At 47.4% G+C, this 24,850-nt stretch overlaps 1 protein-coding gene across 1 annotated transcript in view; it reads left to right on the forward strand.

Moving 5' to 3' along the window:
- LOC139279789 (paladin-like) overlaps positions 1-24,850 on the forward strand; it is a 192,402-nt gene that overhangs the window by 10,662 nt on the left and 156,890 nt on the right. The window contains exon 5 of the mRNA XM_070899046.1: positions 24,567-24,731. Within this exon, the coding sequence (XP_070755147.1) occupies positions 24,567-24,731 (165 nt within the window). The remainder of the gene's footprint in view (positions 1-24,566; positions 24,732-24,850) is intronic.

Here is a 24,850-nt window from a genome sequence, read left to right on the forward strand (position 1 = left end):
CAATGATTCAGACTTGAATGTAGGGGGTATGATTAAGAAGTTTACAGTTGATAGTGAAATCGGCTGTGTGGTTGATGATGAAGAAGAAGCTGCGGACTGCAGGAACGTATCAATGTACTGGTCAGGTGGGCAGAACAGTGGCAAATGGAATTTAATCCAGAGAAGTGTGAGATAATTCATTTGGGGAGGGCTAACAAAGCAAGGAAATACACATTAAATGAAAGGACACTGAAAAGTGTTGAGGAACAAAGGGACCTTGGAGTGCATGTCCACAGATTCCTGAAGGTAGCAGGCCAGGTAGATAAGGTGGTTAAGAAGGCATATGGAATGCTTGCCTTTATTAGCTGAGGCATAGAATACAAGAGCAGAGAGGTTATGCTCGAACTGTGTAAAACACTAATTAGGCCACAGCTAGAGTACTGCGTGCAGTTCTGGTTACCATATTACAGGAAAGATCTGATTGCACTAGAGAGGATACAAAGGAGATCTACGAGGATGTTGAATTTTAGCGATGAGGAAAGATCGGATAGGCTGGGTTTGTTTTCTTTGGAACAGAGGAGACCGAGGAGAAACTTTATTGAGGTGTATAAAATTATGAGGGGCCTAGCTATAGTGGATTAGAAGGACCTATTTCCCTTATCAGAGAGGTCAACAACCAGGGGACATAGTTTAAAGTCATTGGTAGGTGGTTTAGAGGGGATTTGAGGGGAAATTTCTTCACCTAGAGGATAGTGGGGGTCTGGAACTCACTGCCTGAAAAGGTGATAGAGGCAAAAACACTCATCACATTTAAAAGATACTTGGATGTGCACTTGAAGTGCTGTAACCTACAGGGCTACAGACCAAGAGCTAGAAAGTGGGACTAGGTTGGATAGCTCTTTGTTGGCCGGCGCAGGCACGATGGGCCGAAATGACCTCCTTCCGTGCTGTAAATTTCTATGATTCTATGATTCTATCACTTGCCCATAGATTCCATTACCTGCCTCAACACATTGGCAGTCCTTTTATTTTTGCCTGGTACTTCTCCCTTCCCTCGCACCAAGCCTCGGCCTTTTATAAAGACAGAAAATATATTTGCCCCAATATGCGCCCACTTAATTTTAAGCGACAGCATTGCTTTAAAGTTGAACGGCAGCCCTTTAATAGCCAAATGCTAACCAAATTTTCACATCCTCCATGAGGCCCGGTTCTAGCATAAGACCAAAGCTGAATTGAGAATACCCTGCAAATATTTGGATAGCTTTTAGCATGTGGGCAGTGGAAATCCACTGCAGCGGAATACAATGGAGGTGTACTTAATGTGAATTTGAGCAGGTAGGCCCAAGTCCTAACAATGTTACTGTTATGTATGCAATAAAGATTCAAGCTGAGTACTGTTTAACTAAGCAAAATACAACCTTGGCTCTGCTTTATTTCGGCCCAAAGTGCATGTCTCTCAAAATGGCTGGCCTTTTATACCTGAGCAGCACCATGTGCGTGCTGCTCAGTGACCTCCAACAATGATGCCATCTGGTGGCTACAAACAGAATGTACATACATGACAATACCCCCCTCTGAGATCTTATCACAGTCTTTCACAGGCTGAGACGGTGCGGTGATTTGCACTCCCGAGTTGACCGTCTCAGTTCGATTCCAGGCTTGGGTGAGTATGCGGGGTCTGTTGTGGCTGATGGCTGGATGACTGACTTGTTGGGGGTAGCAGTGGCCATATCAGGAATTGCAAGTCCATTTTTATTGAACAGGTCCATGATGGAAATTCCAGATTCACTGATGATCCTTGAGTCCTCTGAAGACTGCTGGTAGGTTGGTTGGTCGTCGATGGTTTCTTCGCTCACAGATGTTCTGGCTCATCTCTGTGCCTCAGCTTTGTCTGATCCTTGTGTTTCCTGCAAGTTTGCCCATTCTTGAGCTTAATAACAAATACTCTGTTGCCCTCCTTGGCCATGACTGTACCAGCGATCCATTTGGGACCCCGACCATAGTTCAACACATATACAGGATCATTAACAGAAATCTCGCATGACACAGTTGTGTGATTGTGCTACCCTTCTTGACTTTGTCTTCTGTATTCAACATGATTATTTAAATCCGGGTGTACCAGAGATAGCTTGGTCTTAAGACCTCTTTTCATCATGAGTTCAACAGGCGAGACCCCTGTGAGTGTGTGGGGTCTTGTCCTGTAACTCAGCAATATGCAGGACAAGCGGGTGTGCAGTGACCCTTGGATTACTCTCCTCATGCTTTGCTTGATAATTTGTACTGCACGTTCTGCTTGCCCGTTGGACGCAGGCTTGAACGGTGCTGACCTTACATGTTTCATGCCATTAAGTTTCACAAACTCCTGAAACTCCTGACTGGTGAAGCACGACCCATTGTAACTCACCACTATGTCAGGCAGACCATGTGTCGCGAACATGACATTGCGATTCTCTATGGTTGCCGTGGACGTGCTGAACGACATGATTATGCATTCTATCCACTTCGAATAAGTGTCCACCACCACTAAAAACATCTTGCCCAGGAAGGGACCTGCAAAATCTACATGGATCCTGGATCAACGTTTGGATGGCCACAACCACAGACTCAGCGGCGATTCCGCTGGTGCTTTGCTGAGCTGCATGCAAGTGTTGCACTGATGCACGCATGCTTCCAGCTCAGAATCAATTCCTGGTCACCATACATGGGACCTGGCGATGGCCTTCATCATCACTGTTATGTATGTAAACCTGTAATTTCCATGTCTAATCACCAGAGGGCTTATCCCCTGAAGTCCCAAGGGATCCCACAATCCTTTGGGAGCACCTGTATATAAGGAGGCCTCACAGGCTGGAGAGGCACCCTGAGATCTACAATAAAGGACAACGGTCACACTTATTTGAGCTTGCAGCTTCTAGTCTGACTCTTTATCCATGGCATAACAATCACTATACCCAGATGTGTGCTGTGTAGCTCATGCACAAACTTCTCTCTCCCTTTCTTGGGCATTACAACGCGATTGCCCCACAATATGCAATCTGCTTGAATAGACAGTTCGTCCTTGCGATAAATGTACAGTTTGGCCTCCCCGCACATTTGCGTAGGTATTACAGACCAATCCCTTTTGAGAATGCAACCCTTTACCACTATAAAATCAGGTCCTGGCTGGTCCAGGTCTTAACTTGTTGAGCCGTGACAGGGGTTCCTTCACTCTCAAAAACATCCATGATTAACATTAAATCTGCCGGTTGTGGCGTTTCCACCTCCGGTGTGGGCAACGGCAACTGGCTCAAAGCATTGGCACAACTCTCTGTGCCAGGTCTGTGTGGAATGTCATAGTCATATGCAGATAATGTCAGCGCCCACCTTTGGATGTGGGATGAAGCGTTGGTATTGAAAACAATGAAATGAGCAGCTTGTGATCAGTCTCTAATTTGAACTTCAGACCGAACAGGTATTGATGCATCTTTTTAACACCGTACACACACGCTAAAGCTTCTTTTTCTACCATGCTGTAGGTTCTTTCTGCTTTAGACAAACATTTTTGATGCATACGCGCCAGGTTGAAGTTTCCTCGACTCATTGGCTTGTTGGAGTACGCAACCAATTCCATATGACGATGCGTCACAGGCCAAAACTAAATGTTTACATGGGTCATAATATACCAGCAGCTTGTTCGAGCAAAGCAGATTGGTGGCTTTCTCGAAAGCTCTGTTTTGCGATGTGCCCCACACCCAGTTGTCGCCTTTTCTCAATAGCATGTGCAGTGGTTCTAATAAGATGCTCAATTTAGGTAGGAAGTTACCAAAATAGTTGAGCAGCTCCGTCACATTCTGCAGCTTGGGTGCATTCTTGATGGCCTTGGTTTTCACGTCAGTAGGTCTGATACCATCATCGGCAATTTTCCGCCTGAGGAATTCGACCTCCGGCTAACGTCGCAAACGAATCATCAGCCTTCGGTAACGGGTACTGATCTTGTTTTGAAACCCTGTTGATCGTAGCCATGTAGTCTCCACAGATTCTGACTGTGCCATCACTCTTCAGCACAGGAACAATGGGGCTGGCACATTCATTAAATTCGACCGGTGATATGATCCTTTCACGTTGGAGTCTGTCCAGTTCAATTTTGACCTTCTCCCTCATCATATACGGCACTGCCCGAGCTTTATGATGGACGGGTCTTGTGTCTGAGTCCACGTGGATCTGCACCTTGGCTCCCGAGAAGTTGCCGATACCCGGTTCGAACAGCGAGGGGAACTTGCTCAATACTTGGGCACATGTATCATTCTCCGATGACAACGCCTTTATGTCATTCCAGTCGCATCTGATTTTCACCAACCAGCTCCTGCCGAGCAGTGTTGGGCCATTGCCTGGAACAATCCACAGCGGTAACTCGTGAACCGCATCGTTACATGACACATTCATTTGTGCACTGCCAATCACCTTTATCAGTTCTTTGGTGTACGTGCGCAGCTTGGCGTTAACAGGGCTCAGCCTGGGCCTCACCGTCTTAGTATCCCACAGCTTATAAAATGCCCTCTCGATTGACTCGCCCCCTTGTCCAGTTCCATCGATACCGGTATTCCGTTGAACTTCACATTAATCAAAATTGGTTTACTCTTGGTTATGAAGGAGTATAGTCCATACGCTTCCTCCTCTGGCATCTCGGATTGCGCTAGTCTGACTCTCATCCTCCACGTGGTGTGTCGCAGCTTGTTTGCTCATCTGCGGACACATGCACTGGAGATGCCCCACTCTCAGACAGCCTTTGCAACAATATTGCTTAAATCTGCACTGCTAGTGTCGATGATTTCCCCCACAACGCCAACACGGAGAAGTCGGATACATTCCCGCTGACGGACTTTGGGCAGCCACAGGTCTCGCGAACGCAGCTGGATAGGCCTTGCCATGTGCCGCTCTGCTGAACGCCGAATCAATCGCATTTACAGTACTTGCCGAGGTTCGATTATTCACTGCTATTTGCTTTAGACTCCTGTCCGTCGTCATACATGATTGAGCGATCTGGATGGCCCTTTTTAAATCCAACTCCTCCACCCCCAGACGTTTGCGCAGGATCATCTCATGGTTGATACCTGTTTTATATGTAAACTTCTATATACCTTGTACAGTCATCCTCTGGAGTCCTAAGGGATCCCATAATTCCTTGGGAGCACAGGTACTTAAGGAGGCCTCACAGGCTGGAGAGGCACTCTGGAGACCTGTAATAAAAGTCTAAGGTCACACTTTACTTTGAGCTCACAGTATCCAGTCAAACTTTATTCATACATAACAACTGGCGACGAAATACAAATGACGAACCCAACGATGCAGAGAACAGTGGGCATCCTGGAGAAATTCTCGAAGGGAGATGATTGGGAAAGCTTCGTGGAGCGACTTGACCAATACTTCGTGGCCAATGAGCTGGAAGGAGAAGTGAACGTTGCCAAATGAAGGGCGATTCTCCTCACCGTCTGTGGGGCATCAACGTATGGCCACATGAAAAACCTGCTTGCTCCAGTGAAACCCAGAGAGAAATTGTACAATGATTTGTGCACACTGGTCCGGGAGCATCTGAACCCGAAGGAAAGCGTTCTGATGGTGAGGTACCGGTTCTACACCTACAAAAGGTCTGAAGGCCAGGAAGTGGCGAGTTATGTCGCCGAGCTGAGACGCCTTGCAGGACATTGCGAATTTGAAGGACATTTGGAGCACATGCTCAGAGACTTTCTCGTACTTGGCATTGGCCATGAAATGATACTTCGCAAACTTTTGACTGTAGAGACCCCAACCTTGAGTAAGGCCATAGAGATAGCCCAGGCATTCATTGCCACCAATGACAATACTAAGCAAATCTCTCAGCACACGAGTGCTGCTACAAGTACTGTGAACAAAGTGATGTTGTTTTCAAATCACAACGTATAGGGCAGGCCCCGCATGTTTTCAGCTGCACATCCGCAGATGTCTCAGAGTCCACCATCGAGGGTGATGAATGCAAGGCCATTAACACCTTGTTGGCGCTGCGGGGGTGATCATCGTTTCCATTCATGCCGCTTCAAAGGGTACGTTTGCAAGGGCTGTGGAACAATGGGGCACCTCCAATGTATGTGCAGGCGAGCTGAAAATCCTGTTAAACCTACAAACCACCATGTTGCAGAGGAGGACAGGTCCATGGTGGATCACGACGAACCAGAGCCTCAAACCAAGCAGGCAGAGGTATATGGGGTGCACACATTCACACAAAGTGTCCCCCGATAATGCTGAAGGTTGAACTAAATGGACTCCCGGTGTCAATGTCGACGGCTCGGGCCAGTCCATTATGAGCAAAAAGACTTTCGAAAAATTGTGGACAGCTAGGCCTCAAGGCCAGTCTTGACTCCAATTCACACAAAACTGAGAACTTACACAAAGAAACCGATTCCCATAATCGGCAGTGCTACTGTAAAAGTCTCCTACGATGGATCGGTGCACAAGCTCTGGGTGGTACTGGGAAATGGTCCCACGCTGCTCGGCAGGAGCCAGCTGGAAAGATACGCTGGAACTGGGACGAAGTCCGAGTGCTCTCGTCCGCTGACGACACTTCGTGTGCCCAGATCTTAAACAAGTTCCCTTCGCTGTTCGAACCAGGCATCGGGAAGTTCCAAGGAGCAAAAGTGTAGATCCACCTAATTCCGGGGGTGCGACCCATCCATCACAAGGCGAGAGCAGTACCATACATGATGAGAGAGAGGGTAGAGATCGAGCTAGACCGGCTGCAAAGAGAGGGCATAATTTCTCCGATCGAATTCAACGAGTGGGCCAGTCCGATCATTCCTGTCCTCAAAGGAGACGGCACCATCAGAAATTGTGGTAATTACAAAGTAACTATCAATCGTTTCTCCCTGCAGTACCAGTACTCACGACCAAAGGCCGACGACCTTTTTGCTACACTGACGGGAGGAAAGACGCAGGAGCTGGAGGAATCATCGAAGGCTGTCACCTGCATCAACACGGACAAATGTCTCTTAATTTATAACAGATGTCCGTTTGGAATTCGATCAGCAGCGGCGATATTCCAGAGAAACATGGAAAGCTTACTGAAGTCGGTCCTGTGCACGGTGGTCTTCCAGGACCACATCTTGGTTACAGGTCGGGACACAAGCGAGCATCTGCAGAACCTGGAGGAGGTTCTTAGTCGACTCAACTGCGTGGGGCTCATGTTAAAACGTTTGAAGTGCGTTTTTCTGGCGCCTGAAGTGGAGTTTGTGGGGAGAAGAATCGCGGCGGACGGCTTCAGGCCCACTGATTCGAAGACGGAGGCAATCGAGAACGCACCGAGGCCACAGAACATGATGGAGCTGCAGTCGTTGCTAGGACTCCTAAACTATTTTGGTAACTTCTTACCGGGTGTTAGAATCACTGCACGCCTTACTGCGTAATGGAGAAGAATGGATATGGGGCAAAAGCCAAGAAATTGCCTTTGTGAAAGCTAGAAAATTGTTATGCACAATCAAATTGCTTGTGTTGTATGATCCATCTAAGCGTTTAGTACTAGCATGTGATGCATCGTCGTATAGCGTTGGGTGTGTATTGCAACAAGCTAATGATTTTTGGAAAATTGCAACTGGTTGCTTATCCATTCAGGAGTCTCTCTAAGGCTGAGAGAGCCTACAGCATGATTGAAAAAGAAGCGTTAGCATGTGTCTATGGGGTAAAGAAAATGCATCAATATCTGTTTGAGCTAAAATTTGAATTGGATACTCACCATAAGCCACTGATATCCCTGTTTTCTGAGAGTAAGGGCATAAATACTAACGCATCGGCCCGCATCCAGAGATGGACGTTCACGTTGTCCGCATACAACTATGCCATCCGCCACAGGCCAGGCACAGAAAACTGCGGCGATGCACTCAGTAGGCTGCCATTGCCCACCACGGGGGTGGAAATGGCGCAGCCTGCAGATTTAGTAATTGTTATGGAAGCATTTGAGAGTGAGCAATCACCCGTCACAGCCCGACAAATTAGAACCTGGACAAGCCAGGACCCCTTACTGTCCCGAGTTAAAAACTGTGTGCTTCACAGGAGCTGGTCCAGTGTCCCAGTGGAAATGCAGGAAGAGATAAAGCCGTTCCAGCAGCGCAAAGATGAAATGTCTATACAGGCAGACTGCCTTCTGTGGGGCAATCGTCCCCAAGAAGGGCAGAGACACCTTCATCAGTGACCTCCACAGTACCCACCCAGGCATTGTAATGATGAAAGCGATAGCCGGATCCCACATGTGGTGGCGCGGTATCAATGCGGACTTAGAGTCCTGCGTTCACAGATGTCATACATGTTCACAGTTAAGCAATGCACCCAGGGCGGCGCCACAAAGTTTTTGGCCTTGGCCCTCTAAACCGTGGTCTACGATCCATGTCGACTATGCAGGCCCTGCAAAGTCCTTACACTAGAGTATGAAACCACACAAGGCACATTCTCGGGACAAGGTCACTCTGTGACCTTAAACCTTTATTCACAGGACTCCAAAGATGATGACCCTGCGTGGGACCTCCCTTTTTATACCTGTTTGATCAGGTAAGGAGTGTCTCCCACAAGTTCATCCGTTGAGGTCAAGATGTGCATCTAGGTTGAGTGTATACATTAATTCAGTGGTGTTACATTGTGGTTACATACGTGACATCACCTCCCCCCCAAAGTCTTATTGGGATCATAGGTTTAGTCTTTCGGGTGGTCTGTGCTCCCTTGTGGAGCACCGCAGTTGGGGCTCTGGTTGTTGGACACTGACGTGAGTGTCTGTCACCTGTGGTGATTCCGGCCTTTCTGGGCTGACCGCAGGGACTGTGCATTCTTCTGATTGCTCTTGTTGCTCGTTCACTGGCGGTGTGGTGAGCTCCATCTCATGGTCTTCTTCAGGTTCCTCTGTGTCCGTGCTGAACTTTTTTTTTACTTGGTCCAGATGCTTTCGGCATATCCCTATTCCCCTCTTTGTCAATTACAGTGCCCTCAAGCCATTTGGGCCCCATGGCGTGATTGAGGACGAATGCAGGATCATTTATTTCTTTCATCTCCCCCTCGAATTACGGTCATGGTACTCGTTTTGTGACTTGCGCTTGCCCTCAATTATGTCGGTCAGGACTGGGTGAATGAGGAACAACCGAGTTTTGAGTGTCCGTTTCATTAGTAGCTCTGCGGGCGGGTCCCACGTGAGCGATTGCGGTCGGGATCTATAGGCCAATAGGAGACACAATAGGCGGCATTGTAGGGAGGGTCCTTGGATCTTGAGCATACCTTGCTTAATGATTTGGACCGCACGTTCCACCTGGCCATTGGAGGCCGGTTTGAACGGCGCAGTCCTGATGTGGTTGATGCCATTGCCCAACATAAACTCTCGGAATTCGTAGCTTGTGAAACGTGGGCCATTATCACTAACCAGGATGTCCGGCAAGCCACGGGTTGCAAAGATCGCACATAGGCTTTCCGTGGTGGTGGATGACGTGCATGAATTCAGAATGGCGCACTCGATCTATTTCGAGTACGCACCTACCACAATACGGAACATCTTTCCCATGAACGGGCCCACGTAGTCAATGCGAATGTGTGACCATGGCCTGGTGGGCCAGGGCCACGGGCTGAGCGGGGTCTCCCTGGGGGCATTACCCAGCTGGGCACACGTTGTGCATCTGCGAACACAGTGTTCCAGGTCTGAATCAATTCCAGGCCACCAAACATGTGACCGGGCAATGGCCTTCCTCAGCACAATGCCTGGGTGCTCGCTGTGGAGTTCCCTGATGAATGCCTCCCTGCCCTTCTGGGGCATAACTACCCAGTTGCCCCATAGTAGGCAGTCGGCTTGGATGGAAAGTTCATCCATCTGTCTATGGAACGGTCTGACCTCCTCAGGGCATGCTCCGTGTGCGGGCGCCCAATCCCCAGTCAGGACACATTTCTTAATCAGGGATAGGAGGGGATCTCTGTTTGTCCAGATTTTGATCTGGCGGGCTGTGATGGGGGAGCCTGCGCTGTCAAATGCATCGACAGCCATGACCATCTCAGCGCTTTGCTCTGCTGCCCCCTCAGTGGTGGCCAGTGGAAGTCTGCTGAGCGCGTCAGCGCAATTTTCAGTGCCGGGCCAGTGCCGGATGGAGTAGTCATAAGCAGCCAGCGGAAGAACCCATCGCTGTATGCGAGCTGATGCGTTGGCATTGATAGCCTTGCTATCTGACAACAGGGATGTTAATGGCTTGTGGTCCGTCTCTAATTCAAACGTTCTGCCAAAAAGGTACTGATGCATTTTTTTTACACCATAGACACATGCAAGCGCTTCCTTCTCGACCATCCCATACCCCCATTCTGCTTGAGAGAACGACCTGGAGGCATAAGCCACAGGTTGTAGTTGACACTCAGCATTGCCCTGTTGCAACACGCACCCAACCCCATAGGACGATGCATCACATGTCAGAACCAATTTTTTACAGGGGTCGTACAGGGTCAACAACTTTTTTGAACAAAGTAGGCTTCACGCCCGATCAAAAGCCCGTTCCTGACAGTCCCCTCAAAACCAATCGCAACCCTTACGCAGGAGCATGTGTAGCGGCTCCAACAACGTGCTCAAGTTCAGCAGAAAGTTCCCGAAATAGTTCAACAGTCCCACGAATGAACGCAACTCCGATGTGTTGCAGGGCCTGGGTGCTCATCGAATCGTCTCTGTTTTGGATTCGGTGGGCCGAATCCCATCTGCAGCAACCCTCCTGCCCAGAAACTCAACCTCAGGAGCTAAGAACACACATTTAGACTTCTTGAGTCGCAGGCCTACCCGGTCCAGTCGGCGTAGCACCTCCTCCAGGTTGTGGAGGTGTTCCTCGGTGTCTCGACCCGTAATGAGGATGTCATCCTGGAATACGATCGTTCCAGGAATGGATTTAAGCAGGCTTTCCATATTTCGTTGAAAAATCGCGGCCGCTGATCGAATGTCAAATGGGCACTTGTTATAAACGAACAGTCCCTTGTGCGTGGTGATGGTGGTCAGTAGTTTAGATTCATCGGCCAGTTCCTGGGTCATATCGGCTGAAGTGAGGTCCAACTTGGTGAACACCTTGCTGCCTGCCAGTGTGGTGAAGAGGTCCTCCACTCTCAGGAGCGGGTATTGATCTTGTAGGGACACCCGATTGATGGTGGCCTTGTAGTCGCCACAGATCCTGACAGAGCCATCCGCTTTTAGGACGTGAACGATGGGGCTCGCCCAGTCGCTGAATTCAACAGACGAGATGCCGTCTCGCAACAGCTGGTCCAATTCGCTCTCGATTTTTTCCCGCATCACATGCAGCACCGCTCTGGCTTTGTGGTGCACTGGTCTGGCATCCGAGGTGATGTGTATCACTACTTTAGTGCCTTTGAAAGTCCCGACGCCAGGTTGGAATAGTGAATCGTTGTAGGACTTGTGAGCACGAACTTCGCTCCACAGATGACATTGCTTGAACATCCCGCCATTTCCAGTTCATTCGGCTAACCAGCTCCTCCCCAACAGTGCGGGACCATTGCCCCGAACAATCCAGAGTGGCAGCCGATTCACTAACCCATTGTGTGTGGCAGCCAACATTGCACTGCCTAGCACCGGAATGATTTCTTTAGTGTAAGTCCATAATTGTGTCTCAATACATGTTAATTTGGGTCTACTGGCTTTAAGTGGCCATAGCTTCTCAAATTGCTGAACGCCCATGAGTGACTGGCAGGCCTCAGTGTCCAGCTCCATGCATACTGGGATACCGTTTAATAAAACCCTCATCATCATTGGTGACGTTTTGGTGTTTGAACTGTGAATATTCGCCACATGTAACCGCTGAACCTCGGCGTCCTTCAATTTGCCCCAAAAGTCATCCTGCCTCAAAGAACCCTCTTCTGGTCCATCCACCTGATATATTAGTCTGGTTGCAGACTTCCTGCACAGTTGAGATAAGTGGCCACTGAGATTGCAGTTCTGCAGACAAACTGTTGATCCAGCTGAGTGTTTTCCCCCACACCTCCAGCATGAGTTAAAGTTTCCATTGTTGGGAACAAAGGGACTATGGCCAGGCATTCCGCGCTGACTGTTCTTTTGACTGCTCTTAAGTACCCTATTAGTGGGTGTCAATGGCCCCATCCTGGGCCGCATTGTCCACTGTGATGGCGTGAATGTCTGTTCAGCCTGCCATTGTCTCTGTTGATGTCCTACTCTGGAGTCTATTGCTACCTGGGGAATGTCGGACTGCCCCTGCCTGCCTGCGGGTCTCTGAGTCGCATTGATGATGTTGACTCCCTGATCCACCGACGCGTTAGAGGCAGAATTGTGCGTGTATATTATTTTTGTCTCTTCCTCCCCCGCCATGAAAGTTTGAGCTATCAACGCCGCCGCTTCCAAGGTCAAATCCTTGGTCTCAATTAATTTGCGGAAAATTCCCACATGACCCATGCCCGCGATAAAGAAGTCCCTAAGCATCTCTCCCCTGCAGGCGTCTGTGAACTTACAGAGGCTGGCCAAACGCCGGAGGTCCGGTATGCTCTGTCCTTCACAACGTTGGTGGGTGTAGAATATGTGTCGGTCCATATGTATGCTACTCGCCAGTTTGAGGTGCTCCCCGATCAATTTGCTAAGTTCTTCAAGCTTTTCGGGTGTTAGTAAGTCCTTCATGAGCGCGTAAGTCTTTGGTCCGCAGCTGGTCAAAAGATGAGCCCTTCACTTGTCGGCCGCTGCATCCCCCAGTCATTCGTTCATATGAAGCTTTGCTGAAGCCTCTCGACAAAATCGTTCTAGTAACACAGTACCGTTCCTCTGTGCTACTGGCGGCCATTCTCGTGGGTCGTGAATTCCCATTTCCCGTCGCCAATGTAAAGTCCTTACTCGAGAGTATGAAACCACACGAGGCACATTCTGGGGACAAGGTCACTCCGTGACCTTAACTCTTTATTCACAGGACTCCAAAGATGATGACCCTGCATGGGACCTCCCTTTTTATACCTGTGTGATCAGGTAAGGAGTGTCTCCCACAAGTTCACCCCTTGTGGTCAAGGTGTGCATCTAGGTTGAGTGTATACAGTAATACAGTGGTGTTACATTGTGGTTACATACATGACAGGCCCGTTCTTGGGTAAAATGTTCCTTGTGGTTGTAGATGCATACACCAAATGGATTGAATGTGAGATAATGTCGGCAAGCACATCCGCTGCCACCACTGAAAGCCTGCGGGCCATGTTTGCCACGCACGGACTACCCGATGTCCTTGTGAGCGACAACCTGCCATGTTTTACCAGTGCCGAGTTCAAAGAATTCAAGACCCGCAACGGGATCAAACATGTCACATCTGCCTCATTCAAACCAGCATCCAATGGTCAGGCAGAGAGAGCAGTGCAAACCATCAAACAGGGCTTGAGGAGGGTAACTGAAGGCTCACTGCAGACTCGCCTATCCCGGGTCCTGCTCAATTACCGCACGAGACCCCATTCGCTCACTGGGATTCCACCTGCTGAACTGCTCATGAAAAGGGCACTTAAGACAAGGCTGTCATTAGTTCACCCTGATCTGCCTGAACAGGTAGACAGCAGGCGGCTTCAACAAAATACATATCATGACAGCGCAACTGTGTCACGCGAAATTGAAATCAATGATCCTGTATTTGTATTTAATTACGGACAAGGTCCCAAGTGGCTTCCCGTCACTGTTGTGGCTAAAGAAGGGAGCAGGGTGTTTCGGGTCAAACTTTCAAATGGACTCATTCATCAGAAACACTTGGACCAAATCAAACTCAGATTCACGGACTATCCTGAGCAACCCACATTGAACCCTACCTTCTTTGACCCCCCCAACATACACACCAGTGGCAACCAACACCGCGGTTGGCCACAAAGCGGAACCCATCATCCACAGTAGCCCAGCAGGACTCACCACACCAGGCAGCCCAGAAAGGCCAGCTGCACAACAGCCCAGCGAGGGCTCAACAGACGGTTCACCAAAACCAGCATCTGCACCGAGACGATCAACCAGGGAAAGAAGGCCCTCAGATCGTCTCACCTTGTAAATAGTTACACTGTTGACTTTGGGCGGGGGGGGGGTGTTGTTATATAGGTAAACTTGTATATACCTTGTACAGCCACCAGAGGATTCATCCCCTGGAGTCCCAATGGATCCCATAATTCCTTGGGAGCACAGGTACTTAAGTAGGCCTTACAGACTGGAGAGGCACTCTGGAGACCTGCAATAAAAGACTACGGTCACACTTTACTTTGAGCTCACAGTATCCAGTCAGACTCTTTATTCATACATAACAATACCGATAACAATGAAGTCCCGCAGCATGCCTGTCAATACCGTCCCGAAATTGCACGGTCCCGCTAGACGTCTCAGGTCGGCAACGAATTCTGCCGTGCTCTGGCCCTCCGATCTAACGTGTGTATAAAACCTTTATCTCGAGATGATGATGCCGTCGTCTGGCTTGAAGTGCTCCCATACCAATGTACACAACTCCTTGTACGTTTTCTATGTTGGATCACTAGGCATGAGTAGATTCTTTATCAGACCGTAGATTTTTGAACTGCACACAGTGAGGAACACGGCCTGGCACCGATCTGCATCGTCAACACCTTTCATTTTGTTGGTCACGAAGTACTGGTTCAAACGGCTCACAAAGTCTGCCCAACCTTCTCCCTCCACGAATCGCTTTAAAAATCCAGTCGTGTTCATTTTGCAAACACAGGTTCTTGTATTCTCGTCGCCAAATGATACGTATGCTGTAAAGGTTCAAGCTGAGTACTGTTTAAGTAAACAAGGTACAACCTTGGCTCTGCTTTATTTTGACCCAAAGTGCCTGACTCTCAAAATGGCTGGCCTTTTATACCTGAGCAGCACCATTAGCGAGCTGCTCAGTGGCCTCCAACAATGACGCCATCTGGTGGCTACAAACAGAATGTATGTACATGACAGTTACTCTCCTGATTTCGGTGAGCTGGAATATTTTAGAATTTTTTAAGTTTACACTGACAGTGAGTGGATCTCTTTGCAGCCTAGAGTGTTAGCTTGTGGCTCGACCAGTGGCAACCGTGTCTTCAGCAGTCTCGGTACTAAGCTCTGGAATTCCCTCCCTCTCCTTCTCTGCCTCTCTACCTCTCTATCTTCCTTTCAGTTGCTCCTTAAAACTTATCTCTTTGACCAAGCTTTTGGTTACCTGTGCTAATATCTCTTTATGTAGCTCGGTGTCAAATTTTGTCTGATAACACTCCTGTGAAACACAGTGGGACATTTTACTATGTTAACGGCACTATATAAATGCCAGTTGTTGTTGGTGTTTTACTGAACAGGGTTGAATTCTGTACTTTACTCCTAGTAGCAATCATCACTGGTGGAAACAACTCCTCCAATTAAGGACTTGCAATCTGCTGATGCAGTGTTAAGGAGCAGAGCTTCTCAAATTGTTCTGTTGGAGGCTTGTGGAGTGGCCTGAGCTCAACTTCCAACCATTGCATGTCCCTTTTTAAGTCACTGGTGATCAGTGTCTCCTCATGGCCACCAATAAACGGGCTATGAACTCAGATAAGGCAGGGGTTTGTAAGATGGTGATTGTTTTGTGCAAACTCATTGAACTTTTTGGTTGAAAGCTCTTTTCTTTGGCAGCCCACGTGCATCAAACAGTTGCTTTCCACAGTCGTGCTGGGATAATTAAACAATGTTAAACATTTCTGACCATGACTCCATGCACCATGACATGGTTCTTGGAACATTTTAGAAACTCACCATCAGCAAAGCTGATTTGCTTTCTCATATGTGTTCAAATCCTTCCATGGCTTTGCCCTTCCATATCCCTTCCATATCTTCCATAGCACCTCCCCCCACCCCCCACACCCCTCCCAAATTTTTCTTCCACTAACTCTTGTGTGTATCCGCCTCTTTGGCCCATAGAACTGCCTCCATAAACCCACGTCCATGACCAAACTTTTGCTTACCCATCCTGCTATTTCTTTCTTTGGTTCAGTGTCTATTTTTCAGATTATGCCATAGTGAAGCTTTTGGGACATCTTCCTATGAATAAATACAAGTTGCTGTTCCTCCTCCTCACTCATATTTATCCCCTTCCAGTTTTCCAAACGTAATCACCACCAGAATTAATGCTCTGCTCATTCGCAAAGTTCAAGGAGCTCATTTATGGTGATGAATGTGCAAGATTTTGAGTTGTATTTGAATGAATGAGTGAATTTACCATTGCCAGATTTACAAATATATCAAATATATAAAAACATCTGTGTCATCACTTTGGCTAACAATTGATGAATTCCTCATCAGTTCGCTGTCAAAAGTCTCCCAAAGCTGCCAAGAAAGAGATTTGTTAGTGTGACGGACCACCCAATAATAATGGCTTGTTTCCAGTTTTGAGATAACAAACATATTTCAGAGATGAAGCATGTATCTCGATGTCCATTCTCTCCACTACTAATCAGTAATATTGAGAAGTTACCCTCAGCATTCATTAGTCAATGGGTGTCATGCGAGCCATTGGGTATAGTCTCTCATCGTGTGCCACACAAAACCCAAAGAATGAAACCGTTTCCACTGGCAGGAGGGTCAGTAACTACAGAACACAGATTTAACATAATTGGCAAAAGAATCAGAGGAGAGATGAGGAGAAATTATTTTATGCAGTGAGTTGTTACGATATGGAATGCATTGCCTGAAAGGGCGACAGCAGCAGATTCAATAGGGCGTTTGATATATACAACAATAACAACTTGCATTTATATGCCGCCTTTAACGTAAAGAAATGTCCCAAGGTGCTTCACAGGAGTATTATGAGCTAAATAAGTAGAAATTAGCACAGGTGACCAAAAGCTTGGTCAAAGAGCTATGTTTTAAAGAGCGTCTTGAAGAGGAAAGAGAGGTAGAGAGGCAGAGAGGTTTGGGCAGGCAGTTCCAGAGCTTGGGGCCTAGACAATATAAAGCACGGCCACCAATAGTTGAGCAATTATAATCAGGGATGCTCAAGAGTTGAATTAGAGGAGTGCAGACATCCCTGGGGATTGTGGGGCTGGAGGAGATTACAGAGATAGGATGGGGTCAGGCTCTGGAGAGATTTGAAAATAAGATTGAGACTTTTGAAATCGAGGCGTTGCTTAACCGGAAGCCAATGTAGGTCAGCGAGCACAGGTGTGATGGGTGAGTGGGACTTGGTGCGAGTTAGGACACGGGCAGCCGAGTTTTGGATCACCTCTAATTTACATAGGGTAGAATGTGGGAGGCCAGCCAGGAGTGCATTGGAATAGCCAAGCCGAGAACACTCGAGTAAAAGGCAGAGTCTCGATTGTGGAGATCTTTGAAGTGCTCCTTCCAGCGGGCCCTGACTGTCTTGGTGTCCTTGATGAGTGTTTCCCCATTCTTGGCCAGCAGTGGGATGTGGCCTTGGGAATTCGGAGCCTTGCCTGCGATGAAGAATCCTCGCACATCATGGCTGTCAGCCAGCTGCCGTATCTCCTGTGCTTTTTCAATCCTCCACCTGTTCTTTAGGTCCCAGGTTTTATGTTGGACCTCAGCCTTGAACAGTCTGTAATGCTGCTTTGCTGCTCCCGAGTTGGGTTGTTGCTTAAGGCTCAGAAATGCTCTGCGCTTGTGACCTATTAGCTCTTCGATCTCCTGATCATTCTCATCAAACCAGTCCTGGTGTTTCCTGGTTGAGTGACCGAGCATCTCTTTGCAGACACTGGTTATGGAGGCCTGGAGGGCAGACCAAGCACTGTGGGCATTCTGCGTCTCGGTCATCAAGGCACGCCAGGTTAGTCGTGAGATGCTGACTGTATAGGGCTCTCTTAGCTGGGTCTTTAAGTGCCCCGGCATTGACTTTTTTGTGGCACTGCTTCTGCTGTCCCCTCCGCTTTGGGGCTATGTTGATGTCAATGATGGACCGGATTAGGCAGTGGTCCATCCAACAATCGTCAGCTCCTGTCATGGCACGGGTGATGACATAGTCGAGCAGGTGCCAGTGTTTGGAGCAAGAATGTTGCCATGATGCCTTGTATTTGTCCCTCTGGTGGAACAAGGTGTTGGTGATGAAAAGTTCATGTTCTAGGCTTTTGTCAGGAGTAGGGTACTGCTGGAGTTGGCTTTCCCTACCCCCTCTCTGCCAATCACGCATCCCCAGAGGACTGTGTCTTTGCCGACCCTGCCGTTGAAGTCACCAAGGAGGATCAGTTTGTCGTCCGCGGGGACGCGGGACAGGGATTTTTCGAGGTTGGAGTAAAAATCCTCTTTGGTCTCATCTGTTGCATCGAGTGTTGGGGCATACGCACTGATGACTGTGGCACATTGATTCCGGGACAGGGTGAGTTGAAGAGTCATGAGGCATTCGTTAATCCCGCAGGGAGAGTCTTTGAGGCTCGTTTTTGATTGCGAAGCCAACTCCATAAAGTTCATCCTCTGGTTTTCCTTTCCAGAAAGCATGAGCCTTATGCTAAACATCCGTAAAAACAAAGGTCCTCTACCAGCCTGTCCTTGCCGCACAGTACTGCCCCCCAGTCATCAAGATCCAAGGTGCGGCCCTGGATAATGTGAACCATTTCCCATACCTCGGGAGCCTCTTATCAACAAGAGCAGACATTGACGACGAGATTCAACACCGCCTCCAGTGTGCCAGTGCAGCCTTCGGCTGCCTAAGGAAAAGAGTGTTCGAAGACCAGGCCTTAAATCTGCCACCAAGCTCATGGTCTACAGGACTGTAGTAATACCCGCCCTCCTGTGTGGCTCAGAGACATGGAACATGTACAGAAGACACCTCAAGTCGCTGGAGATAGATCACCAATGATGTCTCCGCAAGATCCTGCAAATCCCCTGGGAGGACAGGCGCACCAACATTAGTGTCCTCATCCAGGCTAACATCCCCAGCATTGAAGCATTGACCACACTCGATCAGATCCGCTGGGCAGGCCACATTGTCCGCATGCCAGACACGAGACTCCCAAAGCAAGCGATCTTCTCTGAACTCCTTCACGGCAAACAAGCCAAAGGTGGGCAGAGGAAACGTTACAAAAACACCCTCAAAGCCTCCCTGATAAAGTGCAACATCCCCACTGACACCTGGGAGTCCCTGGCCGAAGACCGCCTAAGTGGTGGAAGTCCATCCGGGAGGGCGCTGAGCACCTTGAGTCTCATCGCCGAGAGCATGCAGAAATCAAGCGCAGGCAGCGGAAATCAGTCCCACCCTCCTTTACCCTCAATGACTATCTGTCCCACCTGTAACAGGGACTGTGGCTCTCGTATTGGACTGTTCAGTCACCTAAGGACTCATTTTAAGAGTGAAAGCAAGTCTTCCTCAATTCCGAGGGACTGCCTATGATGATGGGAATAGTCAAGTCGAGAGGTAACAAAGGCATGGCTGAGGGATTCAGCAGCGGATGAGCTGAGGCAGGGGCGGAGACAGGCGATTTTACGGAGGTGGAAATAGTCAGTCTTAGTTATGTTGTGGATATGTGGTCGAAAGCTCATTTCAGGGTCAAATATGACACCAAGATTGCGAACGGTCTGGTTCAGCCTCAGAGAGAAGTTGAGGGGAGTGATGGAGTCAGTGGTGAGGGAACGGAGTTTGTGACGGGGACCGAAAATAATGGCTTCAGTCTTCCCAATATCCAGAACTGAATGTCGAACAAGCAGTCTGACAATTTAGAGACCGTGGAGGGGTCAAAAAACGTGGTGGTGAGGTAGAGCTGGGAGTCATCAGCGCACATGTAGAAATTGGCGCTGTGTTTCCAATCCAGCAGATTGGAAAACTGCAAATGTAATGCCCCTATTTAAAAATAGAGGTAGACAAAAAGCAGGAAACTATAGACCAGTTAGCCTAACATCTGTTGTTGGGAAAATGTTGGGGTTCATTATTAAAGAAGCACTAGCAGGACATTTGGAAAAGCAAAACACAGTCAGGCAAAGTCAGCATGGATTTATGAAGGGGAAGTCATGTTTGACAAATTTGCTGCCGTTCTTTGAGGATGTAACGAACAGGGTGGATAAAGGGGAACCAGTGGATGTGGTGTATTTGGATTTCCAGAAGGCATTTGACAAGGTGCCACATGAAAGCTTACTACACAAGATAAAAGTTCACGAGGTTGGGGGTAATATATTAGAATGGATAGAGGATTGGCTAACTAACAGAGAACAGAGAGTCAGGATAAAAATGGTTAATTCTCTGTTTGGCAACCAGTAACTAGTGGGGTGCCGCAGGGATCAGTGCTGGGACCCCAACTATTTACAATCTATATTAACGACTTGGAAGAAGGGACTGAGTGTAATGTAGCCAAGTTTGCTGATGATACAAAGATGGGAGGAAAAGCAATGTGTGAGGAGGACACAAAAAATCTGCAAAAAGACATAGACAGGCTAAGTGAGTGGGCAAAAATTTGGCAGATGGAGTATAATGTCGGAAAGTGTGAGGTCATGCACTTTGGCAGAAAAAAATCAAAGAGCAAGTTATTATTTAATTGGACAAAGATTGCAAAGTGCCACAGTACAACGGGACCTGGGGGTACTTGTGCATGAAGTACAAAAGGATAGTATGCAGGTGCAGCAAGTGATCAGGAAGGCCAATGGTATCTTGGTCTTTATTGCAAAGGGGATGGAGTATAAAAGCAGGGAAGTCTTGCTACAGCTATATAAGGTATTGATGAGGCCACACCTGGAATACTGTGTGCAATTTTGGTTTCCATATTTACAAAAGAATATACTTGCTTTGGAGGCAGTTCAGAGAAGGTTCACTAGGTTGATTCCGGGGATGAGGGGGTTGACTTATGAGGAAAGGTTGAGTAGGTTGGGCCTCTACTCATTGGAATTCAGAAGAATGAGAAGTGATCTTATCGAAACGTGTAAGATTATGAGGGGGCTTGACAAGGTGGATGCAGAGAGGATGTTTCCACTGAAGGGGGAGACTAGAACTAGAGGGCATGATCTTAGAATAAGGAGCTGCCCATTTAAAACAGAGATGAGGAGAAATTTATTCTCTGAGGGTTGTATATCTGTGGAATTCGCTGCCTCAGAAAGCAGTGGAAGCTGGGACATTGAATAAATTTAAGACAGAAATAGACAGTTTCTTAAACGATAAGGGGATAAGGGGTTATGGGGTGCGGGCGGGGAAGTGGAGCTGAGTCCATGATCAGATCAGCCATGATCTTATTAAATGGCGGAGCAGGCTCGAGGGGCCGTATGGCCTACTCCTGCTCCTATTTCTTATGTTCTTATATTCTTATGTTCTTATGATGTCGCCAAAGGGCAGCATGTAGATGAGAAATAGAAGGGGACCAAGGATAGATCCCTGGGAGCACCTGAAGTAACAATGCGGGGGCAGGAAGAGAAGCCATTGCAGGTGATTCTCTGGCTGCGATTAGTTAGATAAGAATGGAACCAGGCAAACACAGTCCCACCCAGCTGGCCGACGGTGGAGAGGCGTTGGAAAAGGATAGAGTAGTCAACTGTGTCGAAGGCTGCAGACAAGGAAGGATAGTTTGCCTTTGTCACAGTCACATTGGATGTCATTTGTGACTTCAATGAGTGCCCTTTCAGTACTGTGGCAGGCGCGGAAAAAGAAAAATGTTTAGGGCTATGGAGAAAGAGCAGGAAAGTGGGACTAATTGGATAGAAACATAGAAACATAGAAACATAGAAAATAGGTGCAGGAGTAGGCCATTCGGCCCTTTGAGCCTGCACCGCCATTCAATAAGATCATGGCTGATCATTCCCTCAGTACCCCTTTCCTGCTTTCTCTCCATACTCCTTGATCCCTTTAGCCGTAAGGGCCATATCTAACTCCCTCTTGAATATATCCAATGAACTGGCATCAACAACCCTCTGCGGCAGGGAATTCCACAGGTTAACAACTCTCTGAGTGAAGAAGTTTCTCCTCATCTCAGTCCTAAATGACCTACCCTTTATCCTAAGACTATGTCCCCTGGTTCTGGACTTCCCCAACATCAGGAACATTCTTCACGCATCTAACCTGTCCAGTCCCGTCAAAATCTTATACGTTTCTATGAGATCCCCTCTCATCCTTCTAAACTCCAGTGAATAAAGGCCCAGTTGATCCAGTCTCTCCTCATATGACAGTCCAGCCATCCCTGGAATCAGCCTCACTAAGGCCCTGTACAACTGCAGTAAGACCTCCCTGCTCCTATACTCAAATCCCCTAGCTATGAAGGCCAACATACCATTTGCCTTCTTCACCGCCTGCTGTACCTGCATGCCCATTTTCAGTGACTGAGGAACCATGACACCCAGGTCTCGTTGCACATCTCCTTTTCCTAATCTGCCGCCATCCAGATAATATTCTATCTTCATGTTTTTGCCCCCAAAATGGATAACCTCACATTTATCCACATTATACAGAACCTGCCATGCATTTGCCCTCTCATCTAACCTGTCCAAGTCACCCTGCAGCCTCTTAGCATCCTCCTCACAGTTCACACCGCCACCGAGTTTAGTGTCATCCGCAAACTTGGAGATATTACAATCAATTCCTTCATCTAAATCGTTAATGTATATTGTAAAGAGCTGGGGTCCCAGCACTGAGCCCTGCGGCACTCCACTAGTCACTGCCTGCCATTCTGAAAAGGACCCGTTTATTCCGACTCTCTGCTTCCTGTCTGCCAACCAGTTCTCTATCCATGTCAGTACATTACCCCCAATACCATGTGCTTTGATTTTGCACACCAATCTCTTGTGCGGGACCTTGTCAAAAACCTTTTGAAAGTCCAAATACACCACATCGACTGGTTCTCCCTTGTCCACTCTGCTCGTTACATCCTCAAAAAATTCCAGAAGATTCGTCAAGCCTGATTTCCCTTTCATAAATCCATGTTGACTTGACCGATCCTGTCACTGCTTTCCAAATGCGCTGCTATTTCATCTTTAATAATTGATTCCAACATTTTCCCCACTACTGATGTCAGGCTAACCGGTCTATAATTACCCGATTTCTCTTTCCCTCCTTTTCTAAAAAGTGGTGTTATATTAGCTACCCTCCAGTACATAGGAACTGATCCAGAGTCGATAGACTGTTGGAAAATGATCACCAATGCATCCACTATTTCTAGGGCCACTTCCTTAAGTACTCTGGGGTGCAGACAATCAGGCACCGGGGATTTATCGGCCTTCAATCCCATCAATTTCCGTAACACAATTTCCCTCCTAATAAGGATATCATTCAGTTCCTCCTTCTCACTAGACCCATTGTCCCCTAGTACATTCGGAAGGTTATTTGTGTCTTCACTTGTGAAGACAGAACCAAAGTATTTGTTCAATTGGTCTGCCATTTCTTTGTTCCCCATGATAAATTCACCTGAATCTGATTGCAAGGGACCTATGTTTGTCTTCCCTAATCTTTTTCCCTTCACATATTTATAGAAGCTTTTGCAGTCAGTTTTTATGTTCCCTGCAAGCTTCCTCTCATACTCTATTTTCCCCCTCTTAATTAAACCCTTAGTCTTCCTCTGTTGAATTCTAAATTTCTCCCAGTCCTCAGGTTTGTTGCTTTTTCTAGCCAAATTATATGCCTCTACCTTGGCTTTAGCACTATCCTTAATTTCCCTTGTTAGCCATGGTTGAGCCACCTTCCCCATTTTATTTTTACTCCAGACAGGGATGTACAATTGCTGAAGTTCATCCATGTGATCTTTAAATGTTTGCCATTGCTTATCCACCGTCAACCCTTTTAGTATCCTTTGCCAGTCTGTTCTAGCCAATTCACACCTCATACCGTCGAAGTTAGCTTTCCTTAAGTTCAGGACCCTAGTTTCCGAATTAACTGTGACACTCTCCATCTTAATAACGAATTCTACCATATCATGGTCACTCTTCCCCGAGGGGCCTCGCACAACAAGATTGCTAATTAGTCCTTTCTCATTACACATCACCCTGTCTAGGATGGCCAGCTCTCTAGTTGGTTCCTCGACATATTGGTCTTGAAAACCATCCCGAATACACTCCAGGAAATCCTCCTCCACCGCATTGCTACGAGTTTGGTTAGCCCAATCAATATGTAGATTAAAGTTGCCAATGATAATTGTTGTACCTTTATTGCACACATCCCTTATTTCTTGTTTGATGCTGTCCCCAACCTCACTACTACTGTTTGGTGGTCTGTACACAACTCCCACTAGCGTTTTCTGCCCTTTGGAATTCCGCAGCTCCACCCATACCGATTCCACATCATCCAGGCTAATGTCGATCCTTACTATTGCATTAATTTCCTCTTTAACCAGCAACACCACCCCACCTCCTTTTCCTTTCTGTCTATCCTTCCTAAATGCTGAATACCCCTGGATGTTGAGGTCCCAGCCTTGGTCACCCTGGAGCCATGTCTCCGTGCTATCTCTTTCAAAGATCCAGCACAGGCACAATGGGCTGAATGGCTTCCTTCTTGCTGCATGATTCTATGAATGGACAAATGACTGCTTATGCCTATTTTACTGGATAAAACATAAGCATTGACATGCTGGAGATTGAATGTAAAATTATTTTGCCGATAACTCCAGATATTATTGTTGAAAATTCTTTATGTGGGATATTTTTGAAATATTCAAACCTTGACATTCATCTAAAATGTCTGCTTCCACACCCACAAACTACAAAGGAAATCATTTGCTTCAACTTGAGAGAGGAGCCTGTCATTTTGTTTCACCAAGAGGATGATTTTATTTCTTACACCCCACGTGATCACTGCGACCTGCAGGAAAATCTCTGCAATTTGACTCCAAGAGATCAGGTGGAAAAACTGGAGTTAACCATTAAAACAGAGGTATGTGAATGACCAAAGTTTTATAAATGACACCTGATATCTGTTCGATATGTTGATTTATCTAAAGGTTTATTTACTACTTGTTTACCTGTAAAATACAGCTTTTAAAATCTGTGCTA

Source organism: Pristiophorus japonicus, chromosome 1 (genome assembly GCF_044704955.1).
Source record: "Pristiophorus japonicus isolate sPriJap1 chromosome 1, sPriJap1.hap1, whole genome shotgun sequence".
In the NCBI taxonomy this organism is placed as follows: domain Eukaryota; kingdom Metazoa; phylum Chordata; class Chondrichthyes; family Pristiophoridae; genus Pristiophorus; species Pristiophorus japonicus.